At 50.9% G+C, this 14,439-nt stretch overlaps 1 protein-coding gene across 2 annotated transcripts in view; it reads right to left on the bottom strand.

Annotated features, from left to right (window-relative positions):
* LOC140400333 (organic solute transporter subunit alpha-like) overlaps positions 1 to 13,612 on the bottom strand; it is a 65,147-nt gene extending 51,535 nt beyond the window's left edge. For both annotated transcript variants that reach the window (XM_072489699.1, XM_072489700.1), the window contains exons 1-2: positions 13,371 to 13,612; positions 6,207 to 6,361 (exon numbers count right to left, since the gene is read on the bottom strand). In XM_072489699.1, the coding sequence (XP_072345800.1) occupies positions 6,207 to 6,361; positions 13,371 to 13,419 (204 nt within the window). In that variant the 5' untranslated portion in view covers positions 13,420 to 13,612. The remainder of the gene's footprint in view (positions 1 to 6,206; positions 6,362 to 13,370) is intronic.
* Positions 13,613 to 14,439: the final 827 nt, after the last annotated feature.

Below are 14,439 nucleotides of genomic sequence, written 5' to 3'. Positions count from 1 at the left end.
ACCACACCACCTCCTCCTCCCTCGGGGTGCCCGATGGCCCCCAGGCCTCTACATGGGTGGGGGATGCGAACGGACTGGCCATCCGACGCCCCCCCCGACATCTGGCGCTGCCAGCCCTGGAGGCCCGTGCTGGTATCGACAGGGGTCTGCAGGTTTGCAGCCATGGAGCCCAGGGGGTTGGCAAACCCTGTCTGTGACAGTGCGACGCCGGCTCGCACATGGCTACTGGCGCCGATGCCCTCAGCGATGGCCTGCAGAGACTGGGCCATGGCCTGCTGAGACTGGGCCATGGCCTGTAGAGACTGGGCCATGGCCTGCTGAGACTGGACCATGGCCTGCTGAGACTGGGCTATGGCGTTGAGCGCCTCTGCCATCTGGCGCTGGCACTGGCTCATGGCCTCCTGTGAGAGGGCAGCCATTTCCTGGGCCACATACGCCGCATCAACGGAAAGCCCCAGGCCTCGCAAACCGTTCCCCATGTCTGACACCGTCGCACCCATTGCCTCCACCGCGGACGCTACCCGTGCGGTGTCGGCCTGGGTGGCACGCATGACCGGCACCACTCCCAGCTCCTGGACGTGGTTGGACTCCTCCACCTGCGACCGCAGCCGCCGCAAGCCGCCCGTCACCCTCTTCGCTCGTCTCCGGGTCGGTGGTTGCATCGGATCTATGTGTGGGTGTGGTAACTCCAGGAACCCGGGATCCATCTGGGCGGCAGATGTTCGCTTGGGCTGGGCTGCCCTCCGACCGCCCGGCCCCTCTGCTGCTCCTACCTCCACCTGCTGTACCGGGACGGCTGTGTTGTGCGCACCAGTGAGTGTACCAGACGCCTCATCACGAAAGTGCCCAACCGTGGTGAGTGTTTCTGCGATGGTGGAGGGTGTTGGTGACAGCAGTGGCGTTGTGTCGTGCTCTTCGTCCCACTCTGAGTCCATGGCACTTTGGGGTGGGGGTTCGTCTCCACCCATCCACTCTGAGTCACTGTCCGGTATTTCGTCTTCCTGGGTAGTGCTGTCCCGGGTACTGCTGTCCCGGGTAGTGGTGTCCTGGGTAGTGGTGTCCTGGCTCGGATGTGACGGGGGCCTGTGGCTGCCCCCTCGTCGCTGGGTGGTCGCTCCCGCACGTGACGGGGGTGTCGTCTCCCTGTTGCTCCAGGTCTCTCCGTCTCCCGTGGTGTGCGAGGGGCATCCTGCGGGCGTTGCATGCTGGAGGGTGCGGGTCTCTCCGTCTCCCGTGGTCTCCGAGGGGCATCCTGCGGGCGTCACATGCTGGAGGGTGCGGGTCTCTCCGTCTCCCGTGGTCTCCGAGGGGCATCCTGCGGGCGTCGCATGCTGGAGGGTGCGGGTCTCTCCGTCTCCCGTGGTCTCCGAGGGGCATCCTGCGGGCGGTCTGCATCTGCGGGGATGGGTGCCTGGACGTTTGGTCCTGCGATACACAATGAAGCATGCATGGTTAGACATCAGGCAGTGATCAGGTGATACGGGGGAGGGGGATATAGGGGAGGGGGGATATGGGGACGGGCTGTCGGTGGCTCACTTGCTAGTTCGCCCCCCGACCTCTGCATCAGCAACCTCCCGGTCCTCAGGTCCGCCAGCCAGTTCCAGGGCCCTTTCCTGGTGTTCGGTCAGTGGCCTCTCATCAGCGGGCCCTCCTCCAGTCCTCACATGCTCCCTATTGTTGTGTGCGCGCTTCTCCTGGGGGGGGGGGGGTGGCAGGGGTAAAAGGCAACAGTGTTAGGCAGGTATATGAATGCACGCCATCGGTTGCGCGTGCATTGCAGAGGTTAAGGTTAGGGCTGGATTCACTTGGGGATATGGGGGATGGTGAATATGGGGGAGGGGGGATATGGGGGAGGGGGGATATGGGGGAGGGGGGATATGGGGAGGGGGGATATGGGGGAGGGGGCATATCGGGGAGGGGGGATATGGGGGAGGGGGGATATGGGGGATATGGGGAGGGGGGATATGGGGGAGGGGGGATATGGGGGAGGGGGGTTATGGGGGAGGGGGGTTATGGGGGAGGGGGGTTATGGGGGAGGGGGGATATGGGGAGGGGGGATATGGGGGAGGGGGTATATGGGGGAGGGGGTATATGGGGGAGGGGGATATGGGGGAGGGGGGAATATTGGGGAAATGGGGGAGGGGGGTATATGGGGAGGGGGGATATGGGGGAGGGGGCATATCGGGGAGGGGGGATATGGGGGAGGGGGGATATGGGGAATATGGGGAGGGGGGATATGGGGGAGGGGGGATTATGGGGAGGGGGGTTATGGGGGAGGGGGGATATGGGGAGGGGGGATATGGGGGAGGGGGTATATGGGGGAGGGGGTATATGGGGGAGGGGGTATATGGGGGAGGGGGATATGGGGGAGGGGGGAATATTGGGGAAATGGGGAGGGGGGATATGGGGAGGGGGGATATGGGGAGGGGGGATATGGGGAGGGGGATATGGGGGAGGGGGGATATGGGGAAGGGGGGATATGGGGGAGGGGGGATATGGGGAGGGGGATATGGGGGACGGGGGGATATGGGGGAGGGGGGGATATGGGGGAGGGGGGAATATGGGGGAGGGGGGTTATGGGGGAGGGGGGATATGGGGGAGGGGGGGATATGGGGGATATGGGGGAGGGGGATATGGGGAGGCTCACCCTGCCTGCTCTGACAAGGTCATTCACCTTCTTGTGGCGCTGGGTGCCTGTCCGTGGTGTCAGGGCAACAGCGGTGACGGCCTCTGCCACTTCCCTCCACAGACGCCGGCTGTGGTGTGGGGCAACTCTGCGGTTGTGCCCGGGATACAGGGCGTCCTTCCTCTGCTCCACCGCGTCCAGGAGCGCCTCCACATCCCGTGACTCGAACCTCGGGGCTGAGCGACGGCCAGCCATCCAGTCGGGTGTTGCGGTCGGGTGTTCCGGTCGGGTGGGGGGGAGCAGCGCGACCTTATGAGCCGTCACGCCGTGCGGCGCGTATGACGCTGCACGGCGTGAACCACTGCGCAAGCGTGGATCCCGTTACGTCGCTGCTAGCCCATTTCGGGCCGGAGACTATCGACCCATTTTTCCGACGTGACGCAAGTCGGATTTGCGCCGTTTTGTGCGCCGATCGGCGGACTTTCCGCCGATAACGGAGAATTTCGCCCCTGATCTCCCGTCAGATAGCATGGCAATGGCTGACTTCCCAAATAATTTGGACATCCCGTCTGTAAGTGTAGGCAGGAGCAGAGACTAAGATGACCTTTTGCACCTGGATGAAACAGAGATAAATAGGTTCTTGATTAATAGGGGGATCAGGGGTTATGGGGAGAAGGCAGGAGAATGGGGATGAGAAACATATCAGCCATGATTGAATGGCAGAGCAGACTTGATGGGCCGAATGGCCTAATTCTGCTCATATGTCTTATGGAGTCAACAAATTGCATTAAGATGATGCCAAGTTCCAAGGCCCCAGGATCTGATGGCTTCCATATTGACTGTCGTAAAAGATTCTTCACTCAACTTGCACCCTCATTGCTAGATATGTTTAACGACTCATTATTTTATGGTTCTCTGTCCCCTTCATTGATTCAAGCTTCCATTTCGCTCAAACTCAAAAAAGACGTGGACCCTGAAGAATGTGACTCACCTAGGTCTATCTCTCTTTTAAACACGAGCATAAAGCTGATAGCTAAGGCACTGCATGAGGTTTGGAGCCATGTCTCCCTGATTTAATATCTGATGACCAAACTGGCTTTATAAAGAGATGCTCGTGCCAGTTATCCTCAAATGTACACCAACTTCTTGACATTATACTTTCCCCAACTGCCTTGACCGTCCCTGAAGTTGTTGTCACTCTGGATGCTGAAAAGGCTTTTGTTATGGTTAATAAGCTGATATCAACATTTATCTGGACAGGCAGAACTCATAGAGGCCGTAGAGCAATACGTCAAAGAGCGAGACGGGTTGGTGGGCAAGCTCTTTCTAATCTACTGCACTATTTAACATTGGGCGGCCAATATTCAAGAGATTTTAATAATGTGTCATGATCCAAATTTAAACTGGTGTCTTACGGAAGTGAACTTCTGCAGCTCATCCTCTCTTCCTGCCTTAACTTGTGCCCCGATACCCTTTCCCCCTCTAAATGCACATCAAACACCATTGCGATTTCAAACTTCCCACTCCTTCGCTATTAGGTCCTAGTCGGAATAACCACTTATTCTTGCCCTCCATGCCTGACTTGGCGTTTGCCTTGTGGAGAAATAATAGACTCAAACGTTTTACCGACCTGTTTGTGGATGGGAACTTTGCCAGCTTTAGTGAGCTTGCTGCAAAACCTGAATCATGTCTTAACCTCTGTTTTCAGGCTCATGGTTTTGTTCGCTCGCACTGTCCATCCTTTGCTCAACTACCTCCAAGTACATTGTTGGAAGGGATTTTGTCATTACCTCAAACCAGAAGTGGTTCTATTTCAAGGTTGTACGATCTCATGATATCCTCTGGAGCCTCCCCTCTCCATAAGGTAAGAAATGTTTGGGTCGGTGAGCTTGGGCTCGACCTTACGGATGAGTGGTGGGAGGAGGCCCTCTTTAGGGTCAACTCCGCATCCTCCTGTGCTCGGTTAAGTTTAATTCAGTTGAAAGTTCTGCTCAGAGCTCACTTTACCAAGGCCAGAATTAGTACGTTTTTCTCCAACACAAGCAGACGCGCCCCTGCAGACCAAACCCTCATGCTCTGGTCGTGCTGAAACTGGCGGGTTTTTGATCATCCTTCTTTGATACTCTTTCCAATGTTCTAGATATTGGCCTACAGCCTTGTCCTTTGATAGCCATATTTGGAGTATCATCTGCACTGGTCAGTTTCACTAAGATTGAGGCTGTGCCACCTTATTTGCTTCGTTAATAGCACAGAGGTGGATTTTATTCACCTGGAGGTCCTCCAAGCCACACATTGCTTCATCCTGCTTGGAAGACTTAATGGGCACGATCTAACCAAAAAGAACAGAGTCCGTTCTGGCCGTGGTTATCAGGGTTATTTCCAGCGCCTGTAGTGCTGTGAATCACCCTGCTATCTAACAGCACTCTGGTTTTCTTCGGCCTTGAAGGGGAACCGAAGGTTCTGAGCATCCCCAGACTTTACCAAGGTAGACGAGCGGAGCTCCTCGGTGCAGGAAGTGATCGGGGCGCCATTCCCGACACCCTGAGGCGACCCTCCAATGCCCAACTCACCTGTTGGGGGTCCTCGAGCCCCCTGGCACCCCACCTCACATGGGCAAGGCACCCCCTGGGCCCAATCCCCGGTGTGGGCAAAATCCCTCCCCCCCACCACCCCTCTCATGTGCCGTTCCACTTGGTCCCTGTTTGAGATTATAACATCGCGAGGCGTAATGACTGCCTCTCCCGGGATCTAACGTCCGTGTCCCATCCCGATTCCGGTGGGACGTGGCTGGTAAATTGCGCCCAATGTCTTTGCTATACTTGGAGAAGATTAAGGCTGGAACTCTCCATCCATTCACACCAGCGGGATTCTCCGGTTCCACTGCAGTGAATAGTGTTTTGGCTGAGTGCCAAGTTTTCCGTTCTCGCTGGCAGCAGTGGCAGGGTGAACCCGGATCGGAGAATCCCAGCCTAAGTGTGCCGTAAGAAGATCCACTGAGAACTTATTTTGTAGATGGCAACCATCTGTCTCTTTCTTTAAAGAGTTAATTACTGTTGACTGTTAATTTATTATTACTATTATTTTATTGATTTGTTTTGTTTGTTTTTTGTTTGTTTGTCTGTTTATTGGGGCAGGAGTTGCAGTACGGTACTGCATTGTACTTTGTTTACCTCTTTCGGAAATCAATAAAAATAATTTACAAAAAGAAATCAGATGCGGTTGGGAACAAAGTGGGAAATGGAGGTGCTCCATGTTAATAGTTGCTGCTCCACTCATATCCAACAGTAAAACTTCAAATTCTGCCCCCAAAAGTCAGAAATTACACCAAGAAAATTCAATAAAATTGCGGGAGAATTTCTAACTTATTTTACATATTGAATTGTTAGAATCTTACGAAGGATTGTTCGGGGGCCAAAGGTGATGGAAAGATTATCCTCTATTTACAGTGACTGTTCCTGGCATTTTGGAATTTGTTCATCATTAATACGTAAAACCAGCTAAATCATAATGTGCAAATATCACAGAAAACACAAGTATCTGTGTAATACATCTGTACACTTAATCAGAGCATGCTACTTACAGGGAATAAGCCAAGCACCAACACAGTCTTCTCCCTGATTAAATCATTTACGATATTGTGGTGTAAATAGGTCCATAGTTCAAAGAAAATAGCGTAAGTGGCAACTGCTACAATATTGAGTATGACCATAAAGGCAATAGCAGCATTAGTGAGACCTATTGAAAGAAGAAAATTAAATGTACCACAATTTCTTGCACTGATACATAAAATGTAATCAAAGCATGAGGTTAATAGTATATTCATTATTAATATCTACTTTATGTCAATCGTTGTGAATTTTTTTTAAAAAGCAAAGTCATTACTCTGTGATATAATTTCCTTCCATTGTATGTAAACCAATATGTAAGGAATGTTTTTGACATGGTGGACATATCACTTGTCTGCATGACCCCTGGCATTTTCACCCTGGGGGGGTCCCCATTTTCTTATTGCAGTAGCACAGTGGTTAGCACAGTTGCTTCAAAGCTCCAGGATCCCAGGATTGATTTCCGGATTGGGTCACTGTCTGTGCGGAGTCTGCACGTTCTCCCCGTGTCTGCGTGGGTTTCCTCCCAGTGTACCAGTTTCCTCCCACAGTCCAAAGATGTTCAGGTTAGGTGGATTGGCCATGCTAAATTGTCCTTAGTGTCCAATAAGATTAGCTGGGGTTACTGGGTTACAGAGATAGAGTGGAGGTGTGGGCTTAAGTAGGGTGCTCTTTCCAAGAGCAGGTGCAGACTCAATGGGCTGAATGGCCTTTTCTGCACTGTAAATTCTATGATTATTGAGGGCAGGTTTAGTCCACTATTTTAAAAAAATTATTCTTGTGACATAAACATGGCAGGCAGTTATTATCCATCCCTAATTGCCCTGAAGAAGGTTGTGGTTCTCGAATTGGTGCAGTCCACGTGGTGTGGCAGCTTGATACAAAGTAGCTGGTTGGACCATTTCAGAGGGCAGGGAATTGTCAGCTACAATGCTGGAATCACAAGTAGGCCAGACCAGAGAAGGATGGCAGATTTCACCTGAAGGGTATTAGTAAAGCAAGTTGGTTGTTTTTTTATGATAATTCATTAGTTTCACCATCATTATTAATGAGATTAGCATTTTATTCCAGATTTATTAATTAAATTTAAATTCCCCCCACTGCCGTGGTGGATTTGGACTCATGTCTGTGGAGAGTTAATCCAGTAACATTACCACTAAGCTACCAGCCCTAAAACTCCTCTTCTTAGGTTTACTGCTGCTGGGAGGATCATAGGAGCCGGAGTAAGCCCCTTGAGTCTGCTCTGCCATTTGACTACATCATGGCTGATCTGCTACCTCAACGCCATCTTCCCGCATTATCCCCATATTCTTTAATGTCATTGGTACCTAGAAATCTATCAACCTCTGCTTTGCACATACTCAATGATTGAGCCTCCAAAGCCCTCTGGGGTAGAGGATTCCAAAGTGGGGCAGCACGGTAGCATTGTGGATAGCACAATTGCTTCACAGCTCCAGGGTCCCATGTTCAATTCCGGCTTGGGTCACTGTCTGTGAGGAGTCTGCACATCCTCCCCGTGTGTGCGTGGGTTTCCTCCGGGTGCTCCGGTTTCCTCCCACAGTCCAAAGATGTGCAGGTTAGGTGGATTGGCCATGATAAATTACCCTTAGTGTCCAAAATTGCCCTAGTGTTGGGTGGGGTTACTGGGTTATGGGGATTGTGTGGAGGTGTTGACCTTGGGGAGGGTGCTCTTTCCAAGAGCCGGTGCAGACTCGATGGGCCGAATGGCACTGTAAATTCTATGATAATTTACCACCCTCTGACTGAAGAAATTCCTTCTCACCTCAGTCTTAAATGGCCTGTCCTTTATTCTGAGACTGTGTCCCCTGGTTCTAGAACCCTCAACCAAGCGGAACATCCTTTCTCCATCTATCGTGTCGAGCCCTGTAAGAGTTTCGCACACTTCAATGGGATCACCTTTCATCCTGATCCTTATCATGCCAGCTGGAGCAGGCGGGGAGAATGGGAAATTGGCGCAAATCCCATTTCAGAGCTCTCCTACAACTCTCCCGAAATCGCAGGATTGTGGCAGGCACATTGCAGCCGGAGAATCGTCCCTCACATATGTCTTGAATGTGGTTTCTTGTATGTCCACGAACCTAAAGTCGCTTAAAGGATTATTATTATTTTTGCACTGCAGTAGTTAAATTTCTTTCCATGCTTGAAGTCAGAATTTCATTGGATTGTTTGAGCTTTCAATTTTTCCAGTGATTTTAAAATAATTCCCATTGCTATTGCATGGTTCCTGAGGACTGTATATATTGCATACTGGGTGAGTAACTAGGGAGGATATATGAGGAAATGGCAGTGGCTGGGTGATCTGAGAGGGAATGGGATGGCCTAGGGGCGGGTAGGGGGTGAGGGAGCATGGAGATGCATGAATGGTCTGAGATGGCACAAGGAGGCAAAGGGGTGCGAGGGGGCCTTCTCACTGGTCCACCTCCACACCAACACTCCTCACACACTCCATCAGGTCTCACAAAATGCACTGTGAACCCGTCCCATGTGAAAAGACAAACCATCCCAGACAAAGGCACTTGTGGGTCGGGTATGCATTTTAGAAGATGCAAAAGCGCACAGGGGTGTTTTACTGAGCCCACGTGAAAACCCAGGCCTTTGTCTCGTTGGTCCAGTGGTAACACTCTTGCAGCCCAGTCAAAGGATTGTGGGTTCACACCCCCATTCTAGGGCTTTTGCATATAATCCAGGCTGACACTTAACATAGAATGGTTATTGCACAGAAGGAAGCCATTCAACCCATCATGTCCATGCTAGCTCTCAGGAAGAGCAACTCACCTAGTCCCACTCGCCTGCCTTTTCTCCTTAGCCCTGTAAATTTTTTCGCTTCCGATAATTACGCAATTCTCTTTTGAAGATTTCAGTTGAATCTACCGCCACCACACACTCTGGCAGAGCATTCCAGATCCTAATCACTCGCTGTGTAAAACGCTTGTCCTCATGTCTGTTGCTTCTTTTGCCAATCAGCGTAAATCTGTGTCCTCTGGTTCTTAGTTCTTCTGTCAACAGGAACCGTTTCTCCCTATCTACTCTGTCCGCTTCCTTTTGACTTTGAAAACCTCTATCAAATTTCTTCTTTATCTTCTCTTTTCCAAAGAGGACAGATTCCGCTTCTCCAATCAATTCACAAAGTTGAAGCTCTTCATCCCTGGACCCATTCTCACAAATCTTTTCCGGGCTCGCTCTGCAAATCCTTCCCATAGTGTGGTCCCCAGAATTGGGCACAATACTCCAGCTGAAGCTGGACCAAGGTTTTAAACAGGTTTAATATGCCTCCCTTCCTTTTATACTATGTATCCCTGTTTATAAGGCCAAGGATCCTGTATGCTTTAATAACTGCTCTCTCAACCTGACTGCCACCTTCAATGGGCTTTGCACGTACACCCCAGCTCCCTCTACGCCCACACCACCTTTAGAATTGTGTCCTTTATTTTATATTGGCAGTGATTGTACCCCCGACTTGGGACACACCAAGACCGTTAAATTGTGCGAGAGGACTCTTGCGCGATTTAACGGTCTCATTACGCTTCATGAGATCTAACAAGATCTTGGGAGGTGTCACCATCTGGTTCCCGCCCACAATGGACAGGATCCAGATTTGCATATCCAAGTGTGCAGTCAGGCTTATTTGAATATGTTTACGTTGGAGTTACCCAACGCACGGGATCTAATGCCCATGTCTTGAAGAACCTTAACTAGTGCCATTTTTAAATGGTGCCCCCATCCAAGAACCCCCACACCACAAACTGCGGACCCCCCCAACACCCCAATTTATAATGAGGGGGTCCTCAAGATCCCCGCAGTCCACCTCATAACGGAGGACACCCCTGGGCACAATCACCAGTGCAGGCAGGCTGCCACCTTGGCACTACCAGCCTGACACCCTGGCAGTTCCCCAGCCAGCCTGGCAGTGCTACCTGGACACCCTGACCGTACCAGGGTGGCACGGGCAGGGTGCCCAAATGGCACTGCCAGGGTGACAGGTTGGCAGTGGCACAGTGCCCTGGTAGTATCAGGGATGACAGGGTACCACCCTGCCCAGAATTCCACCACCCAGGGGCCCTCGATCACCTGGGAGACCCCCCCAAGTGCCAGATGTCTGGTCCACATTAAAGTCCATGTACATCACATCAACTTCATGACCCTCATCAACCCTCTCTATTACTTCATCAAATCCTCAGGCACATTAATTAAACACAATTTTCACACAATAAATTAAGGCTTTCCTTAATCCACATTTGTCCAAATGATTGTTAATTTTGTCCTGAATTATTCTTTCTAAAAGCTGTCCCACCACCGAGGTTAAACCAAAAGTTTTGTAGTTGCTGGGCTTATCCTTACACCTTTTTTGAACAAGAGTGTAACTTTTGTAATTCTCCGGTCCTTTGGCACCACCTCGGAGTCTAAGAAAGATTGGAAAATTATGGCCAGTGCCTCTAAAATTTTCAATCTTGTATCCTTCAGTGACCTTGGATACATCTCATTCGGAGCTCGTGAATGATCAATTTCATTTCAAGCTTGGGCAGCCTGTTCAATATCTCCTCATTAAAATCCATTGTCTCAACTATTTCTTCTTTCATTACTCGGGTAGCACCTTCTTCCTTGATAAAGGCAGATGCAAGATTTAGAATATCTCCGCCATGCCCCCTGCCTCCATGCATAAATCTCCTTCAGTGCAGTACTGTGGGGCTGTTCACAGTATTGGAGTACACGTTGGATGTTTAAAATCCAGTATGTCGGGACCGAGGCCTATGCCGAATTTTGGATTTTCCAGGATTATGGGAGTCCAAACTGTACAGAGGGAAAGAGTGCCCCCACGGCACAGGCCCGCCCGCGGATCGGTGGGCCCCGATCACGGGCCAGGCCACCGTGGGGGCACCCCCCGGGGCCAGATCGCCCCGCGCCCCCCCCAGGACCCCGGAGCCCGCCCGTGCCGCCTTGTCCCGCTGGTAAGAGAGGTGGTTTAATCCACGCCGGCGGGACAGGCATCCTAGCAGTGGGACTTCGGCCCATCCGGCCCGGAGAATCGCCGGGGGGGGGCCTGCCAACTGGCGCGGCGCGATTCCCGCCCCCGCCGAATATCCGGTGCCGGAGAATTCGGCAACCTGCGGGGGTGGGTTTCACGCCAGCCCCCGGCGATTCTCCGACCTGGCGGGAGGTCGGAGAATCCCGCCCCTGAAATTACAACAGTCCCTGAAACTGATACAGACCCTGAACATAAAACAGACCAGAACTAAAACAGTGTGCCAATTCAAAACTGTCCAATTTTTGGACAGCTGGATTTGGATGCCTAAACTACATGTTTTGGGTGAGATATTATTTAGGCTTTCAGCCTGTTGAATTGAATATGAAAGATCGCATAGCAGAAGGATATAGGCAGCAGAAGTGAAAGGGCAAGAATGTAGACGAAGGAATATAGTATGCTATAATAGACGGGAAAACAACTTCTCAGTGTCTACCTTGTCAATTCCCTTCGGAACTTTGCATGTTTCAATGAAAACAACTCATTCTTCTAAACTCCATTGAATATCGGCCTAATTTACTCAGCCTGTCATCATAGGACAATACCTCATCAAGGTGCTCAACCTACCAAACCTTCACTGTACCACCTCAAGGAAAGTATATCCCCCCTTAGATATAGAGACCAGGGGCGAAATTCTCCGGTATCGGCGCGATGTCCGCCGACCGGCGCCAAAAACGGCGCAAATCAGTCGAGCATCGCGCCGCCCCAAAGGTGCAGAATCCTCCGCATCTTGTGGGGCCGAGCCCCAACCTTGAGGGGCTAGGCCCGCGCCGGACTAATTTCCGCCCGGCCAGCTGGCGGAAAAGGCCATTGGTGCCCCGCCAGCTGGCACGGAAATGACATTTCCGGGCAGCGCATGCACGGGAGCGTTAGCGGCCGCTCACGGCATCCCCGCGCATGCGCTGTGGAGGGAGTCTCTTCCGCCTCCGCCATGGTGGAAACCATGGCGAAGGCGGAAGGAAAAGAGTGCCCCCACTTCGGCAACCGGCGGGGGCGGGATTCACGCCAGCCCCCGGCGATTCTCCGACTTGGCGGGTGGTTGGAGAATTTCGCCCCAGGTATGGTCTCATTAGAACATAGGAACAGGAGTAGGCCATTCAGTCCCTCGAGCCTCTTCTGCCATTCAACTAGACCATGGCTGATCTCCTACCTCAATGCCATCTTTCTGTATTGTACCTTTATGACATTAGTATCTAAAAATCAATCAATCTCTGCTTTGGACATACGCAATGAACCCTCTTGGGTGGAGAATTCCAAATCTTTATCATCCTCTGACTGAAGAAATTCCACATAATCTCAGTCTGAAATGGCATCCCTCTTTATAATGATCCAGGCGACCCAAGAAAGAGGGTTCATTTAAGTTTATTCTAAACTTCAAGGTTAATGCTGCTACAGCGACATACAACAAAAGTGTCCCAGTGGGAGACTAGCAAGAAGCCCAGTCCCAGTTCAGGCCGGTACTTAAAGGGCTATGTAACAAGCCCCCAGCTAAGCAGGCCGCTGCCCACGAGCGGGGAAGCTCGTACCCTGTGAGCCCCACGGGGAGATCCATCAGTGTATCACTGTGGGCCTTGTCAAGGTTATGCACTCTTATTCAGAGACTGTGTCCCCTGGTTCTAGACCCCCCCCCCGACACCCACCTTCCCTCCCCCCCCCGCCCCCCCGGCACCGGCAAGACTTCTGGATTCTTATACTCTAATCTCTGAAGGCCAACATGGCATTTGCTTCCTGGATTACTTTCTGTACTTGCAGGCAGACATCCTGTTTCCTCTATGACCCCCACTCCTCTTTCTTTCTTCATTCGGTATTTGAAGATTCACTAGGCATTCTCCTGACCGCCAATAAACCTTCAGCATTGTTGGCTGTGCGACTGCTCTGTGCAATTTAGCAGCTGCAATTGCCGACACGATGACAGTGATTATGCTTAAAAAAAAAACATTTTTGTTGTGGCATATTTAGATCATCCCGAGGTTGTAAAAGTCACCATACAAATTCTTCCAGTGATTGTGATTCACAGACTATCCTTTTTCGCAAATTGAACACTGAAGGTTGACACTGGATCACTTTTAATAGTTAAAGTCACAATCTGCAGTCCTACCTTTCATTTGATCTTCAGAACTTGGCAAGCTGTTGCTGCAGTTTGACATGACGTTTGCCAGTAAAGCTTCAAACAAAAGGCTGTTTCACAACAGGTAAGGACTATTCTAATTCCTTCCCAATAAATGCAATAATCCTTTCTGATATATTGTTGCAGCAAAGTTGAAGGAAGTGCTCATGCACGGAATATTCTCAAAGGGACTTCCCTGTGAGTCATCATGTACCCTGCAATCAGGAACAGTACTCTGTCTCGAATAAAATGGAACTAGAAGTAACGTGAGCAAAAATGAACTTTGTAATTTAACCTTCTGAGTAAATATGAAGGGCCTTTCTAGTGCTTTCAAAGCACTGTACACAGATTTTCTAGCATACACCATCTGAAACCACAAACGTTTGTTTTTAATTTTTTTTAAATTGATTTTTTAAATAAATTTAGAGTAGCCAATTAATTTTTTCCAGTTAAGGGGCAATTTAGCATGGCCAATCCACCTAGCCTGCACATCTTTGGGTTGTGGGGGTGAAACCCACGCAAACACGGGGAGAATGTGCAAACTCCACACGGACAGTGACCCAGGGCCGGGATCGAACCTGGGACCTCGGCGCCGTGAGGCTGCAGTGCTCCACCGTGCTGCCTGACCACAAACGCTTATTTACAGTATTCTCCGAATGATGGGAAGAAAATTGTCAATGAGGCATTTTCGCCATTGGCTCCAATAATTACTGTCTACAGTGGGGTAAAATATTATTAGTCACAGACAACAGAAACAAACAAACATCATGCTGGTGGGATGTCAGGTCACAGGCAATCTCAGAATGAGGAGAAATGGAATATTACAAAATGCTCAAGTTTCTATGGGCGCGATTACCCGGCCTCGTTACGCTCTCGCTCGAGCGAAATGAAGCCGGTAAACAACGAGAAAGGCCAAAAACGGGAACTGCGCCAAACAGTTTGCGATGCAACCAGCCCGCTCCCCTCGGCAAAATCGGAATCTCGCCGCAGTGAGGCGAAAAACCAACTATCACCACTTAAGCCCCATTTCCATACAATGAACAAGAGCCACCCCATATCC

This window comes from Scyliorhinus torazame, chromosome 2 (genome assembly GCF_047496885.1).
Source record: "Scyliorhinus torazame isolate Kashiwa2021f chromosome 2, sScyTor2.1, whole genome shotgun sequence".
Lineage (NCBI taxonomy): Eukaryota > Metazoa > Chordata > Chondrichthyes > Carcharhiniformes > Scyliorhinidae > Scyliorhinus > Scyliorhinus torazame.
Note: the sequence above shows the minus strand (reverse complement) of the source record. Positions and strands in the feature narration are given on the sequence as shown.